An 18640-nucleotide genomic window follows, 5' to 3' on the forward strand; every position below is an offset into this window, starting at 1 on the left:
GACAGTCAGGAGAGAGCCGACGTGAGCAGAATTCATACTGTCTGCTGGTCATGCTAATCGCCCCCTCCTCCTCTTCCTCCTCCTCCTCCTCTTTCTTCTCCTCCTCCTCCTCCTCCCCTTCCTTCTCCTCCTCTCCTCCTCCTCCCCTTCCTCCTCCTCCTTCTCCTCCTTCTCCTCCTCTCCTCCTCCTCCCCTTTCCTCCTCCTCCTTCTCCTCCTTCTCCTCCTCTCCTCCTCTCCCTTCCTCCTCCTCCTCTCTTCCTTCCTCCTCCTTCTCCTCCCTTTCTCCTCCTCTTCCTCCTTTATTTGGTCCATCCTGGGTCTTAAACTCAAGGCCTAGACACCATCCCTGAGCTCTTTCGCTCAAGGCTGGCGCTCTACCACTTGAGCCACGGCGCCACTTCCAGTTTTCCGGCTTCTCATGGGAGATCAGAGTCTCACGGACTTTCCTGCCCGGGCTGGTTTTGAACCACAATCCTCAGATCTCAGCCTCCTGAGTCGCTGGGCTGACAGGTGTGCGCCGAGGGTACCAGCTCTCTTCTTTTTTTAATCTACAAATCACAGGGACATCCTCTAAGGAGCCAGCCAGGTAAGGACGATAGGACACAAGGGCATTCGTCCCAGAAGGGCGATGCCCTTCAAAGCAGAGAGGAAAATCACCACCGTCCTAACCACACACACACACACACACACACACACACACACACACACACACAGCCCTCCAACCCCAGAGCAGGAAAGCAGTTCATTGGGGAAAAACCCAGCCCACAGGAGAAATGGGGTGCTGGCTCCCGCACCCCGCAATCTGGGAAAAGACACCCAGCCCCTCCAAGGCTGCACAGACCCCTCTTATTCTGTCCCCCACCCCCGGGGTCCCGCTGTCCTGTGTGCAGCCCGGTTTAAAGGAGAACAGGAGACAGAGGAGAAGCCCTGCAGCTTGGATGCTCGGGATTTCTCTTCCTCCTCTAAGTGACCGTGACAGGCTCAAAGCACTCCCCGAAGCCTCCCCAGGCCATGGCTCCGGGCGGGACCAATCAGAGCCGGGACGGCGAGAAGGTCATCTCCCCCGATGCTAGGATAGAGCAGGGGAGGCAGAGCATGCAGCAAGACCTGCGCAAAGCAGCGGAAATGACTGGATTGCATTATCTGGCTGCCAGGAGATAATGAGGCTCTTGGGGAAGGGCTGGGGGGGGGGCGGATCCAGGGCATTGCACCTGTGCGTGCCAGGCTTGAGGATTTGTTTGCTCTGTGTGTGTGTGTGTGTGTGTGTGTGTGTGTGTGTGCTGACATTGTAAGTTTGGACCTTGGGCGCTGTTTCCCTGAGCTTTTCTTTTCTGGCTGGCGCTCTACCCCTTGAGCCACACCTCCACCTGTCAGCTTTTTGCTGATTCATCCATGGGAATCCCGCATCATACACGGACTCTCCAGCCAGGGACTGCTTAGAACCAACTGAGATCCCCAAGATCGGAGGATCCCAGCCTCCCCCACACACACACACACACCCCGGGGTTGCTCACAGGGGTGAGCTGGTTTGTTTGTAGGGTTGGGTTGTTTGCTTGTTGGTTTGGGGGGTTCAAGGCCGTGAAATTCCTCGGGTGACCTTAACACACGCTTGCAGTGAACCTGGAAAATGGCCTGATAGGATCGTAAAGAGAAAGGAAAAAAGAAAGCATGCAATCTCTCCTAATAGGTGATCATCAGAATTCACACACACACACACACACACACACACACACACACACACACACGTGCACAGGTGCACAGGTGCACACAGCACCAGCAAACAGCAGCTGCCCAAGGTCTCTGATGTATTCTTTAAGTGGCAGGAGACAAATATTCCCCCCCCCCCATGCCAATAATACTCTACATAGTCGATCTTGAACCTCCAAACCCAGCTCTCAGCCTTGTACGACCCCCACCCCGCTTTCCTGGGGTCATCAGACTCAAGTCCTGATCAGACTCAGCCCCTGCCTGGGGCTGGCTTTGACCCTCGATCCTCAGATCTCCTGAGTCGCTGGGATGACAGGCGTGTGCGCGGGCGCCTGGCTGCACTGTCATTTTAAGGAGAGGGTAGAGAGCCCCAGATGGACAAGATCTCGGGACCTTCGCGTGCCTCTCTAAGGCTGAACGTATCCATTCTCTCTCCCTCTCTCCCTCCCTTCCTGACTCCTCCCTCCTTCTCTCTCCCTCCTCTCCCTCCTTCCCTGGCTCTCTTCCTCCCTCCCTCCACCTTCTCTCTCCTTTCCATCTCTCCCTCCCTCTCTCTCCCTCTCTTTCCCTCCCCTCTGCTTTTCTCTTTCCTTCTTACTTCCTCTTCCTCTCCTCCTCCTTCCTTCCTTTTCTCCTTCCCTTTCTCCCTCTCTCCCTCCTCCCTCCTCTCCCTATCTCTTCCTCCCTCCCCCCTCTCTCTACTCTCTCTTCCATTCCTATATGTGGAGGACATTTTCCGGGGACATTTTTCTAACTCTCCCCCAAACACACACACACCAAGGCTCCATATCAGGAGACCCCACAGCTCCCTGGGCCCGAGGTTGGACGCCGGCTTCTCCACAAACATCGGGTTACACGTGGCTGAGACCCTCCAAACTGTGACCAACACACCACAGAGCCTCCCAAGAACTAGAACCATGGGGGGGGGGGGGACAGAGACAGACAGACAGAGGGACAGAGACCGAGAGAGACACAGAGAGAGAGAGAGGGCGGGAAGGCTTAAAACAACAGAGGAGGGAAGCTTCTAGAACACCCAGAAGAGAAGGGGAGAGAGGGAGGGGCTGACCGGGGGCGTGGCTCACGCGGTACAGCATCTGCCTGGCAAGCACGAGGCCCTGGGTTCAAATCCCAGCACCACCGGCCGTCAACAAGGCAGAGGCCGCACGGTGAAGGTTAGAGAGAAAGGGAGCACTGTGGATGGAGTCCAGGGACATGAAATGCACCCCAGGACACAGGACCCCAGGGCCAGCCACGTGGGGATCCGGCGCCGTGCTCCCCTGGAGGGGGACCTACCTCAGATGCAGGCGGCTGGCTGTCCCTGGGGGTCCCCACGTGGTCAGGAAGGCCACACGGTGTCACGGCTGCCCCGAGATCTCGCGATGGCGTCCACGTCGAGGGGGAGAAGGGCAGAATCCCGAAGAACCATGGCTGATGTCCCCCCCAGGCAAAGATGGAGTTTCGTGACTTCTTCCAACCAGGCCTGGCCTGGCCTGGCTGCAGTGTCGGGGGGCAGTGTACCCCCCTTCCCAGAGGGCTCCCCTTACTTTCTAAAGACAAATACCAGTCATCCTATAACATGGATGTTGGTTGACCTGGATGGGGGGGGGGATTCTCAGCCATTCGAGTTTCTGAGAACCCGAAGGGGTCATGGCGGGGGTCAGGGGGGTCGGGGAAGAGGGGTACAGGGCGTATGGAAGGGTTGAGGGGGGGCTGCTTCTTGAATCGGGAGGGATGAACGGTCTGTGTGCCCAGGGAATCAGGAGAGAGAGGGAGCGAGGAGAGAGAGAACAGTCTAGAAGGTTGCTATGGCAACCCGAGTCCCCTGAGAGCCCCGGGCTCTCCAAACCGTGGTTTTCGGGCCTGCTCTGACAGGAAGGAGAAGGTAACCTGTGCTTGACAATCGCACACACACGTGTGCACACGTACGCACACGCACACAGCACACGCAGAGACATGCATGCATCCAGGTCCCCACATTGATCTCCAGCCGAGTGGATTCATTCCTGGAGAGATCTGGGGTTGGGGGGGGGCGGAAGGGGGGGTGGACTCCCTTCTGATCGGGGCCTGGGATGAAGATGTTGAATTGCTGGGGGGTGGGGGGGGAGGGGCGGGCGGAGAGGGAAGGAAGGAGGGACTCACCACCCCCCAGCCTGGCTGAAGGACCCCTCCCTTCATCTGAAAAGTAAAGGGGAAGATGGAGGCCCGGGCCCAGAGGCTCAGCCGTGGAGGCCCAGGAAGCCTTTGGAAGGTGAGAGGTCCACCATGGCTGGTTCTTAAGCTTTGAACTCAAAGTAGAAGCTCCCTGGAGTGTCTTTCCTTGCTTCTGGGGTTGGGGAGGGGGGCGGGGAGGAAAGGGAGATCGGGTGTGGGGGGGGAGGGGAGGGGAGAGGATTAATTAAGAAATCAGATCCATTTATTATCAGTCAGCTCAAGGGCAAAGCAGCTTCCCCAGGGGACAGAGAAACCACAGAGGCTCCCGTTTAATAGGTAGGGAAACTGAGGCGCAGAGACAGACTCTAAGCACCAAAGTTACCCCGCAGGGCCTCATGAAAGGAAAAAAGTCCAGCTCAATGCCACCCAAGCTCATCCAGCAACGCTGCCTGTCCCTTGTACAACTGCCCTTCCAGATCTTTTTAAGAAAATAAATAAGAGAGCCAGGCTCCCATAGCTCCCGCCTGTCATCCCAGCTACTCAGGAGGCTGAGCTCTGAGGATCGTGGTTCAAAGCCAGCCCCAGGCAGGCTTTGAAATCCAGAAGTGGCGCTGTGGCTCAAGTGGTAGAGCGCCAGCCTTGAGCTGAAGAGCTGAGGGACAGCACCCAGGCCAGAGTTCAAGCCTCAGGTCTGACAAATGGGGGGACTTTTAGACTCCAACCCTGAAGGACAGCACAGTTCACCCAAGGCAGGCCACGGAACGGCTGCGTGGCGGGGACAGAGTTAGGGGACAGTGGCTTCCCAGATAGGAACCTCTTGTTACCTTACAGATACAGAAAGGTTCCATGGAACCTCATGGAAAATTATAGGTCGGTCGTGGGGCCTGAACTCTGGGCCTGGGCGCTGTCCCTCAGCTCTTCAGCTCAAGGAAGGCGCTCTACCACTTGAGCCACAGCGCCACGTCCGGCTTTTTCTGCTTCTGTGATGCTGAGGAATCGAACCCAGGGCCTCATGCATGCGAGGCGAGCGCTCTACCCCTGAGCCACCTGCCCAGCCTGCCCGTGGATATTTGACTCAGCAAAGCCTCCCCTCTGGCCTCCAAACCACTCACACCACACCTGGAGTTGGGTGTTGCGTGGCAGCCTCATCAGCGGCCATTCTGACTCCCAGGAAGGCTTGGTGGGGGGAGGGGGGGACGTGGGGGGGAGAGGCGGGGGAGGGGAGGGAAAGCAGGCTGTCATTGGTCCCTGGTGGTGGACAGTTCTTCCCAAGAGGTCCCTGGCTTGAGCTCTGTGGTTCTAGCCACTTCCTTGGCTCTATATCCTCTGGCTTGGTGATTCCATTTTCCCATTGCACAGGAAGGCACTTACAAGAAAAGAAGGAGGAGGAGGGGGAAAAAATAAAAGGATTTGGCTCTAAGAAGCAGACCTTCCTGGAAGCTCAAAACAGGGAGGGAAGGAGGGAGGGAAGGAGGGAAGGAGAGAAGGAAGGAGGGAGGAAGGAGGGAAGGAGGGAAGGAAGGAAGGAGGGAAGGAGGGAAGGAAGGAGGGAGGGAGGGAAGGAGGAAAGGAGGGAAGAAGGAAGGGAAGGAGGGAGGGAAGGAAGGGAAGGAGGGAGGGAAGGAGGGAGGGAGGGAAGGAGGGAGGGAGGGAGAGAGGGAGGGAAGGAAGGAGGGAAGGAGGGAGGGAAGGAGGGAGGGAGGGAGGGAAGGAGGAAAGGAGGGAAGAAGGAAGGGGAAGGAGGGAGGGAAGGAAGGAGGGAAGGAGGGAGGGAAGGAGGGAGGGAAGGAGGGAGGGAAGGAGGGAGGAAGGAGGGAGGGAAGGAGGGAGGGAAGGAGGGAGGGAAGGAGGGAGGGAGGGAGAGAGGGAAGGAGGGAGGGAAGGAGGGAGGGAAGGAGGGAGGGAAGGAGGGAAGGTAGGAAGGAGGAGGGAGGGAGGGAAGGAGGGAGGGAAGGAGGGAGGGAAGGAGGGAGGGCCCAGTGTTCCCTCACAGGTCCCACAGCTAAAAATAAATCCACCAGGTCCCGACCCTCGTAGATTCCTCAAACAGTTCGGTCCATCTGCATGGCCTCCAGCTCCATCCCAGGCTAGATGTGCATGAATACAACTCCAGTCTGGTGGGGGAAGGGGGGGAGCAGCTCTCTACAGGATGATTGGCAGCTGTGAGGGCCTATGATTCATCAGAGAGCCGCTCCGCACGGGTCCCGCCCCCCAGGCCCTCCTGCCAAGTTACCAAGGAGATCAGAGGCTAAGGACAGGTGTCAACCCCAACGGAGCAAGGTACCCACATGCGGCCTGGCCTGGCTGCTTTTCTGCAACCATTCCAGAGAGAGTACCAGTCCCGGGTGGGAGGAGAGGATCGGAAGGGAAGGTACTTCTCGTCCACGAGACAGGTGCACACACGCAAACGAGTAGTCATGGTAGGTAAGGTGGAGTTTCCAAAATGTCAGGTCGATGGGTTAAACCAAGCACTCAAGGTTGACAAGACAGTACCCCTGGGTATATATAGAGATAGATGTCTGCTCCTGGGTACTGGGTGCTGAGTTGATATGAAGATGACCAGGTTCGAGGGGCGTGAAGAAGAGAAGGAAGCCTTGGCCGTGGGCGGCGTGGGGTGGGCTCCCTCCGGGCTGGATCAGACTTCCGTGAGCACCTTCTTCTCGGGGCCGTGGGCCCGGTGTGGGGTGGGGAGGTAGCTGGACCTCCGTTCCCGGGCGACCCCCTCGGAGAAATCCGGCTTGCCGTTGTCGGTGACGTCCAGGTCCGGCGTGGGCTGGCCGCACGTGACGTGCAGATACTGACCCTGCTCCTCCTGCTCCGTCTCGCGGTGGTAGAAGTAGTTGAAGTTGGACACGATGACGGGCACGGGCAGGGCGATGGTGAGCACCCCCGCGATGGCGCACAGGGACCCCACGATCTTCCCGCCCACGGTCATGGGGTACATGTCACCGTAGCCCACGGTGGTCATGGTGACCACGGCCCACCAGAAGGCATCGGGGATGCTGGGGAAGAGAGAGTCGTCGTCGTCGGCCTCGGCGAAGTAGACGGCGCTGGAGAAGAGGATGACGCCGATGAAGAGGAAGAAGATGAGCAGCCCCAGCTCCCGCATGGACGCCTGCAGGGTCTTGCCCAGGATCTGCAGCCCCTTGGAATGGCGGGAGAGCTTGAAGATGCGGAACACCCGGACCAAGCGGATGACCCTCAGGATGGCCAGCGACATGGCCTGCTGCCCGTTCTGCCCGGCCTGGGTCTGGGGCTCGGCCAGCTCGGTGCCCAGGGTGATGAAGTAGGGGAAGATGGCCACGATGTCGATGATGTTCATGATGTTGCGGAAGAAGGCCGCCTTGCTCGGGCAGGCCGAGAAGCGCACCAGCAGCTCGAAGGTGAACCAGACGATGCACAGCGTCTCCACCAGGAAGAAGGGGTCGGTGAGGAAGGAAGGCCCCCCTCCCGGGGCGCCCAGGGGTCCCCCGGCCCCCAGGCGCCCCTGGGTGACGCCGCCCGGGGGGAAGGGCTCGGCCTCGTCCTCCTCCTCCTCCTGGCTCCCCCTGGACACCGGGTGCTGGTCACCCACCCCGAGGCCCCCTCGGCCCTCGGCCCGGAACTGAGGCAGCGTCTCCAGGCAGAAGATGACGATGGAGGTGAGGATGACCAGCACGGACACGATGGCGATCGCCCTGGCCGGGCCCGAGCTCTCCGGGTACTCGAAGAGCAGCCACACCTGGCGCTGGAACGGCCGGCGGGGGCAGCGGGCGCTGGTCCTCGCCCGCCTCGGGCAGGCAGCCCTCGTCCTCCCGGAAGGCGGCCAGGGCCTGGTCCCCCAGCTGGTAGAAGCGGATCTCCTCCAGGAACACGTCCAGGGGCACGTGCACGGGCCGGCGCAGGCGGCCCCCCGACTGGTAGTAGTAGAGGATGGCGTCGAAGCTGGGCCGGTGGCGGTCGAAGAAGTACTCGTTGCGCAGCGGGTCGAAGAAGCGCACGCGGCGGCCCGGGTCCCCCAGCAGCGTGTCCGGGAACAGCGCCAGCGTGCGCAGCTGCGTCTCGAACCGCAGCCCCGAGATGTTGATCACCAGCCGCTCGCTGCTGCAGCAGTCCTGCGCGTCCGCGCCCGCCGCGGGCTCCGCGTCCGACCGCATGGCCGCGGGGCGCCCGGGCTCCGATCGCGGGTCCCCGGGCTCCGATCGCGGGGTCACCGGGCTCCGATCGCGGGGTCACCAAGCTCCGATCGCGGGGTCACCAAGCTCCGATCGCGGGGTCCCCGGGCTCCGATCGCGGGGTCACCGAGCTCCGATCGCGGGGTCACCGGGCTCTGATCTCAGGTCCTGGGCTCCGATCGCGGGGTCCCCAGCTCCGATCTCGGGGTCTCGGGCTCCGATCTCGGGGTCCCCGGCTCTGATCTCAGGTCCTGGGCTCCGATCGTGGGGTCCCCGGGCTCCGATCGCGGGGTCCCCGGCTCTGATCGCGGGGTCCCCGGCTCTGATCTCAGGTCCTCGGCTCCGATCTCACGTCCCTGGGGTCCAATCTCGGGGTCCCGGCTCCGATCGCGGGGCCCCCGGCTCTGATCGCGGGTCCCCGGCTCCGACCTCACGTCCCTGGGCTCCGATCGCGGGTCCCGGGCTCCGATCGCGGGGTCCCGGCTCCGATCGCGGGGTCCCGGGCTCCGATCGCGGGTCCCCGGGCTCCGATCGCGGGGTACCGAGCTCTGGGGGTCCCCGGGCTCCGATCGCGGGGTCCCCGGGCTCCGATCGCGGGGTCCCCGGGCTCCGATCGCGGGTCCCCGGGCTCCGATCGCGGGGTCCCCGGGCTCCGATCGCGGGGTCCCCGGGCTCCGATCGCGGGGTCCCGGGCTCCGATCGCGGGTCCCGGGCTCTGATCGCGGGGTCCCGGGCTCCGATCGCGGGGGTCCCGGCTCCGATCGCGGGGTCCCGGCTCCGATCGCGGGGTCCCGGGCTCCGATCGCGGGTCCCCGGGCTCCGATCGCGGGGTCCCCGGGCTCCGATCGCGGGGTCCCGGGCTCCGATCGCGGGGGTCCCGGCTCCGCTCTCCCGGCCGCAGCGCCCCCCCCCCTCCTCCGGGCCGCGCGCGCCCCTCGGGGGCGGGGCCGCGATCTGACCTGCGGCGGGTCCCCGCGTCCGTGCGTCCGTCCGGAGCCGCAGGGGGGCGGCGCGGGGTGGGCCGGGGCCGGGGCCGCTCCCCGCCGGGCCACGCGGGGCCCCGGGGCTCCGCCCTCCGCGGGGGGGTGGGGGGTCCCCAGGCCCGGCCGCCGCGCTCGGTCCGGCCGAGGTCGCCGATCCGCCGGGATCCGCCGGGATCCGCCGCCGCCCCGGCCTCGGCGCGGCCCCCGCCGCCGCCCGGCTGCCTGTGCCCTGCGCGCCCGGGCGCGGCGGCTCCCGCCCTCCCCGCCGCCCTCCCCGCCCTCCCGCACTCACTCCACGCGTGACGTGGCAGGCCCCGCCCCCCGCACACCGCACCCCCTTTCCCGCGCTCTCGGGGACCCCTGGGAGCTCAGCTACAGAGTGGGGGGAGGGAGGAGGGAAGGGGGAGGGAGGGGAGGAGGAGGGGAGGGGAGGAGGGGGGCGGGGAGGGGTGGGGAGGGGGAGGGGAGGAGGGGAGGGGAAAGGGGAGGGGAGGAGGAGGGGAGGGAGAGGGAGGGGAGGGGTGAAGGAGGAGGAGAGGAGAGGTAGAGGGGAGGGAAGGGGGGAAGGGAAGGGGTGGGGTCCCCTCCCCAAATCAGGGAGCCACCCGCCCCCCCTCACCTCACCCCTGGACCATACCCCCTCCGCCCCTGACTCGAGGGGACCCCCCCTTTCCTTCCCCCCCAGTCCAGCCCCACCTGTCCACCCCAGCGTCCACACCCACCGCTTCCCCGGCCTGCAGGGATTCATCATCTGGTTAAAAATGTCTGTTCAGTTATTTGGTATTGACAAAGGTTCCTAAAAATGAAGGATTCCTTCCACACACACACACCACCACAACAGCAGCAGCAGCAACATCATCAACAACAACATCATCAACAACAACAACAACATCATCATCAACATCAACATCAACAACAACAACATCATCAACATCATCAACATCATCAACAGCAGCAGCAGCAGCAGCAGCAGCAGCAGCAGCAGCAGCTCTTGGGAGTTTCCGGATTGAATTACCCCCCTCCCCTCCCTCCCCCTGGTGAATTTCCCTTGGCCAACCTGGCAGGGCTGGGCGACTGGGTTCTCTGGCTCTCAGGATAACCAAGTACCAGCACCCAGTCCCCTCCCAGCCACCTCATGGTTATTCCATTTCGGAGGCCAGCATTGTGGCTTGAACTTGCTCTCTGTCTCTGTCTCTCTCTGTCACTCTCTGTCTCTCTCTGTGTCTGGGCTTGCTCTCTTCACAAGCAGGTGCTCTACCACTTGAGCCACACCTCCCATCAGGCTTTTGACTGGTTCATTAGCACTAGAAACTCCCAGACTTTTCTGCCCTGGCTAGCTCCAAACCCAAAGCCTCCAAGTCTCCCCCATAGCCAGGATGACAGGTGTGGGCCATGGGTGCTTATGCACTTTGGGCAGAAGCCTCCCCCCTCCCCCACTGAAGAAAGAGCTAGAAGATGGTACCATGGGAGGTGAGTGGGGAGGGAGGGCACTCCCAGAAGCCTTTGCTCCATGCTTCCCTGGGAAAAGCTACAAGAACATCTGTTCCTTGGACAGCCAAGGAAAAGGAAGGAAGGGAGAGTAGAAAGGGGTGGTCAGTGTTGATGTGGGCACCGTAGCTCATGCCTGTAATCCCAGCCCATTGGGAGGCTGGGCCAGGTGAGGGTCTCCTTTAGCGGCTGGTAGGAGAGGGCCCCCACCTGTGCTCTTCCAGCCATGAGATGATCGCCGATTGGATTTTCTCTTTTTCTTCTTTTGGTCAGTCCTGGGGCTTGAACTCAGGGCCTGGGCGCTGTCCCTGAGCTCCTTCGCTCAAGATGAGTGCTCTACCACTTAGAGCCGCAGCTCCTCTTCCGGAGTTCTGGTGGTTCGCTGGAGATAAAAAAGAGTCTTTCACGGGGACTCTGCCGCCCAGGGCTGGCTTTGAACCGCCATCCTCCGATCTCAGAGACCATTCCTTCTAAGTGGGCTGACATTTGCTTCTCTGGGCCTCCGTTTCCCTCCACCCCTGCCTGTCCCCCCCCCCGTTTCTGGCTAGCTGTGGCCGCTTGTACCGCCAGCTTGTGAATCCACAGAGAAACAAAACGACAAGCAAACAATGCACAATGCCCTTCCATAGGAGAGGGTTTCTTACAAGGGTTCTTTGTGTAGCAGAAAGGAAGGGGGTGAGGGGGGCCCCTGGGGCCTGTCGGGGATGGGGCACCCAGCGGACATTGGGGTTCCTCCCCATCACCCCTCTTCCCTCCTGTTTCCCCTGAAGAGCAAGAAGGCAAATACACAACAGCTATCCAAGTACTAGTTTCTCTGTTTCCAGGCTTTGTAATTAAGCAATTTAGACTTTAGAAGAAAAGTTGGCACCATTCAAACACACCAGAAAGAAAGGGAAAAGGAAGAGTAAAGGAAATCAACAAGAAGTCCAAGCCAGGCACCGGTGGCTCCCGCCTGGCATCCCAGCTCCTCAGGAGGCTGAGATCTGAGGATCACGGTTCAAAGCCAGCCCGGGCAGGAAAGTCCGTGAGACTCTGATCTCCACATAAACCACCGGAAAACCAGAAGCGGCGCCGTGGCTCAGGTGGTAGAGCACCAGCCTTGAGCTGAAGAGCTCAGGGGTAGCACCCAGGCCCACGGTTCAAGCCCCACAACCGACCACAAAAAGCAAGAGAAAAAAGAAAGATTTGAATCCTGGGATTGTATGGAGGAGAATAATTGCCAATCTCTCTATACTTCGCAGCCATGTGTTGCTAATTTTTTTCCTCTCGATCTTTTTCATTGACACACACACACACACACACATTTTGATCATATAAGAATTGCACTGGAAAGAAATCAGACCATCTATCTGTTCATGGCATCTGCAGCTCACTGGATCATCAAACTCTTGGGTCTAATGTTCCCCCCGCCCCCCCACTGGCATCCATTCCGTGGCTGGAAATCCCGTGGACCAAATCCACTGAGAGAAAGACACGGGCAAAGAAGCCTGGCCACAGGTCAGCCCAGCTGCTAATTCACAGCGTGGCCAATGCTTTAACGATGCTGACATTGTGGAGATGCGGCCTTCCAGAATTCACTAGGGAAAACCACCCCCCAGAAATAAAATAAAGCTGGGCCCCGGTGGCTCACGCCTGTCACCCCAGCTACTCAAGAGGCTGAGATCTGAGGATCGCAGTTCAGGGCCAGCCCGGGCAGGAAAGGCCGTGAGACTCTAATCTCCCATGAACCACTCAGGAAACCGGAAGTGGCGCTGTGGCTCAAGTGGTAGAGCGCCCGCCTTGAGCTGAAGAGCTGAGGGACAGCGCCCAGGCCCTGAGTTCAAGTCCCACGACTGACAAAAAAATAAATACATAAATACATGAATAAAATAAAATAAATCTAAGAGCTTTCACTTGGGCGAAGATGCTGTTGATTGGGACGGAATCGCATTAGAGCTTGACACCTGGCTGCACCCACGGCCTTCGGAGAGAACTCGAGCCAAGAAACCCATCAACCAGAAAGAGCTTTATCTTCCAGAGACCATCCCACGAGAGCACGAAGCCCCATACCTCCCAAGGCTGCTTTCCCCCCCCCTCCCTCCCTCCCTCCCTCCCTCCCTCCCTGTCTCCCTCCCTCCCTCCTCTCTCTCCTCTCTCCTCTCTCCTCCCTCCCTCCCTCCCTCCCTCCTTCCCTCCCTCCCTCTCTCTCTCTCTCTCTCTCTCTCTCTCTCTCTCTCTCTCTCTCTCTTCCTAGGATGTCCATTAGGGAAGCGTTCCCGAATCCCTCCAGCCCTCTTGGACTTTTCTAGAACACGTGGACTGGTCCCCTCGCTCAGCTGGGATGAGGGCTTCTAGCCCGTGAGTGGTAAGCAGAAAGTACCTGGGTCTCTTCTGCAATCAAACATGGGGTGAGCAGTAGGGAAAGTTCCCAGAGCTTTGTTTACATCAGCCAAAAGGACAGCTGAGCTGGAGATTCTGGGGGTCGGTCGGGCCACAGGAATGTTCTAGAAGACAGAACCTGACACAGTGTCCCCCAGCCACGGCAATAGGGACAGGAATGAGAGGCGATGCTTTGTGTCCCAAGTCTTTGCTATGAAGGAATGCGTGTATGTTTGTGTGTGTGTAAGCACGTGTGCATGTGTGTATATGTGTGTGTGTATAAGCAGGTGTGCATGCGTGTATGCGTGCCAGTCCTGGTGCTTGAACTCAGGACCTGGGTTCTGTCCCTGAGCTTTTGTGCTCAAGGCCGGCGCTCTACCACTTGAGCCGCAGCTCCACTTGCGGCTTTTTGGTGGTTTATTGGAGATCAGAGTCTCATGGATTTTCCTACCCCAGGCTGGCTTTGAACCGTGATCCTCAGATCTCAGCCTTCTAAGTAGCTGGGATGACAGACGTGAGCCACCAGAACCTGGCAGGAAACTGATTTTTTTTTTAATCATTACATAATTGAGTCTATTCAAGTTTGATTCGACATCAGTGCCCATCAGTGAGAAGGTGTTAGAACCACATTTGGTGACAGCGCCACATTATGAGCATCCAGGAGACAGTTGGTTTCATCCATACCACAGGTGGCAAACTATTTCAAAAGCTGTGGCCTGTGATCATTTAGAGAGCAAACTGAAAAAGAAAAATGCAGCCGGGCTCCCACCTGTCATCCCAGCGACTCAGGAGGCTGAGATCTGAAGATCAAGATTCAAAGCCAGCCCAGACTCTCATCTCCAACAAACTATCAAAAAGCCTGAAGGGGAGCTGTGGTTCAAGTGGTTCAAGTTTATGCCTCAAGTATACATGAAACAAAAGCAGTCAGGCCCTTAGTTCAAGCCTTAGCACTGGCACAAAAGAAGAAGGAGGAAGAAGAGGAGGAGGAGGAGGAGGAGGAGGAGGAGGAGGAGGAGGAGGAGGAGGAGGAGGAGGAGGAAGAGGCAGGGCACCCATGGTTCACTCCTGCAATCCTACCTACTCCGGAGGCTAAGATCTGAGGATCTTGGCTTGAAGCCAGCTGGGACAGGAAAATCTAGGGGACTCTTATTTCCAATTAATTGGCAAAAAGCCAGAAGTGAACCTTCTCTTGGTTCAAGTGGTCGAGTGCTATTCTTGAGCAAAAAAGCTCCAGGGGCAGGCCCAAGACTGGCAAAGAAGAAGCAGAAGGAGGAGAACAAGAAGGAGGAAGAGAAGGAGGAGGAAGAGGAAGAGGAAGAAGAGGGATGGGAGGGTAAAGGAGAGGGGGCAGAGGAGGAGGGAGATGAAGATTTTTGCCTCTAGGAAGAAGTTTGAAATTCAATTACAGATTGCTAATCAGGCATCGTTTTCTAGTCCTGGCTGCGGGTAAAAATATTGAGACCAGCTTGAGAAAATCAGGAAAGAATTGTCCAGAACCGGGCAACGCTCCAAGGCCGACAGTGCACAATTTCTCTCCTCCTCCCACCCCCAACTATGCAAGACTAAAGTCCTGGGTGGGAGAGAGAAGGTTGAGGGGACCCAAGCTTGCTTCCTGCTCCCCTCAAAATAGAAGCACGTGGAATTGGGGGCTTGGGTAGCAGAGGTCTCAGAGAACTTTCCTGTAAGGTAGAGTCTGGGCAGAGGTGCAGACTTTCTGGGGCAGGGATTGTATGAGGTCCACCGCCGGACCGTCTGTGTTCTGGGTATGAGTCTCCCTTCTCTACCTTGGAGGATTAGAAGGTGCTGGCCCAAGAAAGGAAGAAGCTAGAAGTTTCCTGTTTGCACCCCCAGCCTCTTGCTGTGGGTGGCTTTGCATTCTCCAGGCTGAGATGCTCCCCCCCACTCCCAACCCCTGCCCCCGCCCCCCAAGTGAATCCCAGACACTCTGTAGTACCAGTAAACAGCGGGAATTAAATAATGCAAACCACCACCATCACACACACACCCCATCATGGAGCCAGTAACTCTCTCTCTCTCTCTCTCTCTCTCTCTCACACACACACACACACACAATTTTTATGTTTATTTGTTTTATTTATTTGTTTGTTTTGGTCGGTCGTGGGGCTTGAACTCAGGGCCTGGGCGCTGTCCCTCAGCTCTTCAGCTCAAGGCTGGCGCTCTACCACTTGAGCCACAGCGCCACTTCTGGTTTTCTGGTGGTTCATGGGAGATCAGAGTCTCACAGACTTTCCTGCCCTGGGCTGGCTTTGAACCGCCATCCTCAGATCTCAGCCTCCTGAGTGGCTGGGATGACAGGCGGGAGCTCTCACCCCTTTTTGATATGGGGGTGATAGTCCCAGGGCAAAGGCCGGGTGGGCAGGATCTGAAGACGGGAAGGACCGGTGGGTGGACAGCCGGGAATGGCGCCCAACAATGACTGCTGTGCATGGGAGAATCTCCCCACGGCTTCCCACCGCCGGTCCCTCTACGTGTCCCACCTGAGTGGCCAGAGGAGCGGGGCGTGTCAGAGCATGGGTTACCAGCTTCCTTTGGGGACAGCTTCACCATCTATGGGATCCTTCATCACCATAGGAGTCAGAGTCCAAAGGCCCACATCCAAGCTCACGTGGACTCTGCCCGGCCCAGCCCTAGCTTCCCCTCCCCACATGGCAAGGGCCTTAGAGACCAACACCAGACAGGAACAGGCTGTAAAAGGGGTATTTGTACCCCCAACCTGTAAAGGGGGTACACAAGCAGGAAGCCTGAGTCATTGGGTAAAGTAACAGGGGCTATCACTCACCACTACAGCTGTATCAGCTTACCAGCGCACAGGACACCCGAAGTTTGTTGAGGGGGTACACTGGTATACCCAGGCTGCAGAGAGTGTGTGGAACCGGCCCAGGCCTGGGTCCAGATGCTACTCACCAGCTGTGTGACCCTGGGCTTGTTTCTTAACCTCTCTGAGCCTAAGATTTCGCCATAGAAATCCTTGCCAGAGAATGGTGCTTTGGCCTTTCTCTTCCTCTCTGCCTTTCTGCCTTTGTAGTCTTTCCCCTTGGACCACCAGACTTGCAGGATGGAGGCCCTTGGGTGCTGATGAGAGGTAGATGATCAGTAAGTCTGTAAGACTTCACCATGGGACAGCATGGGTTCAAATCCCACCTCCTCCATTCAGACGAGCTACTGAAGCAAGATGGCGTCCAATTCCATACCCTAGGTACTTAAACCAATGTGGTGTCCAATTAACTCAGTTACTTAACCCAATATGGCATCCAATTCCTTACCCCAGTTAACTTGAACCAAGATGGAGTCCAATTCCTTCACTCAGTTACTGAAACCAATATGGCTCCAATTCCTTACCCCAGATACTTAAAACCAATATGACATCCAATTTCTTACCCTAATGACTTAAAACCAACATGGCGCCCAATTCCTTACCCCAGTTACGTAAAACCAAGATGCCCAATTCTTCATCACTGAACCAATATGGCACCCAATTTCTTCACCTCATAATAGAACCAAGATAGTGCCCAATTCCTCCACCACCTTACTGAACCAACAAGGTGCCCAGTTCTTCATTCCTGAACCAATATGGCGCCCAATCCTTCACCTCATTCCTGAACCAATATGGCGCCCAACCCTTCCCCTTATTCCTGAACCAATATGGCGCCCAATCCTTCACCTCATTCCTGAACCAATATGGCTCCCAATCCTTCCCCTCATTCCTGAACCAATATGGCGCCCAATCCTTCCCCTCATTCCTGAACCAATATGGCGCCCCATCTCTCCTCCATCGAGATGCAGTCACAGCCATTGGCTCTAGTGCAAGGCTCACACACTATTTGGGGCAGGCTGTGTCCCGGACAGTGTCGTATGACTCCCACAGGAAGGCAGCCTCATTCTAGCTCATCCGGAAGGATAGCTCTGTGGCGGTGCCAGGATCAGGACAGCAGCAGCAAGCCAGCCCTGAGGAAGACTCCCTACACACCCTGATGCTTTCCTCTCTCTCCCCTTTATGGCTCTTCTAGATGCTGCTTGTCCCCCATCGGTGGTTTGTGCCAGAGTTGAGTCATAGTAGTTTCCAAGATCTGACTGCCTCCATTTCCAGGAGTTTTAAGAGCCCGTCGTTTTATGACGGTTGGCAGTTCCAAATTGGCCACGATGGGACTATCTACACCCCCAGAAATGAGGACACATGACAGACCAGGGCCCCTCTTTTTTCTCTCTCTCTCTCCCCCATGAGGGAGTTGTTCAAATAACACACCAGTCATCCAACTGCACACAGACAATTCTGCGTCCTCCAGCCAACGCTACATGCACGCAGGGGCCCATCAGACTAAGTACAGTACCTTACCTCCCTCCACCGCCTGGATCGCCCTGGATGGGGCTACCAGCCCTAGCACCCAGAGCTCCAGGGGCTGGTTTTCCTCCTCCGCCCCCAAGGGAACCGGAAACGGGAAGATGGCGACCCCCAAGGTGTCTGAGAGCAAAGGAGACAGTCACACTTGCGGCCAGGCAGGTGAGCTCAGGGCAGGAACGCTGATCACGTGATCGCCAGGAGGTGTAAGATGGATCCATCACGCCTTGGTTTTTTGGTTGTTGTTTCTTGGGGGGGAAGCAGGGTTTCCTTGGGGCTTGAACTCAGGGCCTGCGCACTGTCCCTGAGCTCCTTTTGCTCAAGGCTGGCGCTCGACCCCTTGGACCACAGTGCCACTCCTGGCTTTTTCTGTGTGTGTGGTGCTGAGGAATCGAACCCAGGGCTTCAAGCATGCGAGGCGAGTGCTCTACCACGGAGCCACCTGCCCAGCCCTGGATCATGTCTTTATGACAGGATAAAACTATCACTGATGGACCCCCCACACACACACACCTCTCCAAAGGAAGACAAGGACCTATAACTTTCCCAGGTTGCGTCTCCTGGGGACCAGATAACTCCCCTCAAGTGATGGGACTTGCCGACCCTGAGACTCGAACTCAGGGCCTGGGGCGCTGTCCCTGACTGAGCTTTTTCACTCGAGGCTGGCGTTCCGCCACGAAAGCTGTAACTCCACTTCCAACATGTGTGGCGCTTCAGTGGAGGTAAGAGTCTCCCGGGCTTTCCTGCCAGGGTTGGCTTCGAATCACAATCCTCAGATCTCAGCCTCCTGAGTAGCTGGGATGACAGGCGACAAGACCATGGTAATGGCCCATCTGTAGACATCACCAGAGAGCTGTGTGCCCCAAGCCATTATCACAGCCCACTCTGTCTGTACCTGCCTGTAGCTCGTAAATGAACCGCTGGGCGGGGGTGTGGGGCTCACCACAGTTCTCAGAAGCTTCTGGACTTCTAATGGAGACGGATGTGCTCCCCAGGGAGGGCCATAAAAGTAGCTCGCATCATTTAACCATTTCTTCCTGCAGCTTATTATGATGATGATGATTTTGTTCTCCTTCCCCAAGGCAGAACTGAAGTGGTGACAGGCAGAATTCACAATCGCCTTTATTATTATATCTTTAGGGGGAGAGAAAAAAACACTTGTTCAAATAAACTCATCATGGGTGAAAAACAAGCAGGGTGATCCAGGAACCTGTCATTTGGGGGGCGGGGAGACCCGATCATCGCACTGGACACCGGCGGTGGCCCACGCCTGTCATCCCAGCTGCTCAGGAGGCTGAGATCTGAGGATCACGGTTCAAAGCCAGCCTGGGCAGGAAAGTCCATGAGACTTTATTGTTTTTTAAAAAAGTGGGGCTTGAACTCAGGACCTAGGCCCTGTCCCTGAGTTTTGTAGGTTGGAGATTGGAGTCTCACGGGCTT

The 18640-nt window shown here is 58.0% G+C and overlaps 1 protein-coding gene across 1 annotated transcript; it reads right to left on the minus strand.

Moving 5' to 3' along the window:
- Positions 1–5647: 5647 nt before the first annotated feature.
- On the minus strand, positions 5648–8648 carry Kcna6 (potassium voltage-gated channel subfamily A member 6). The gene is given in 2 exon segments (XM_070006031.1): positions 5648–7605; positions 7607–8648. Coding segments are annotated over 2 exon segments (1500 nt in total). The 5' UTR covers positions 7997–8648; the 3' UTR covers positions 5648–6495.
- Positions 8649–18640: the final 9992 nt, after the last annotated feature.

The sequence above is a fragment of the Dipodomys merriami genome, unplaced genomic scaffold (genome assembly GCF_024711535.1).
Source record: "Dipodomys merriami isolate MVZ:Mamm:240054 unplaced genomic scaffold, mDipMer1.0.p SCAF_691, whole genome shotgun sequence".
NCBI lineage: Eukaryota > Metazoa > Chordata > Mammalia > Rodentia > Heteromyidae > Dipodomys > Dipodomys merriami.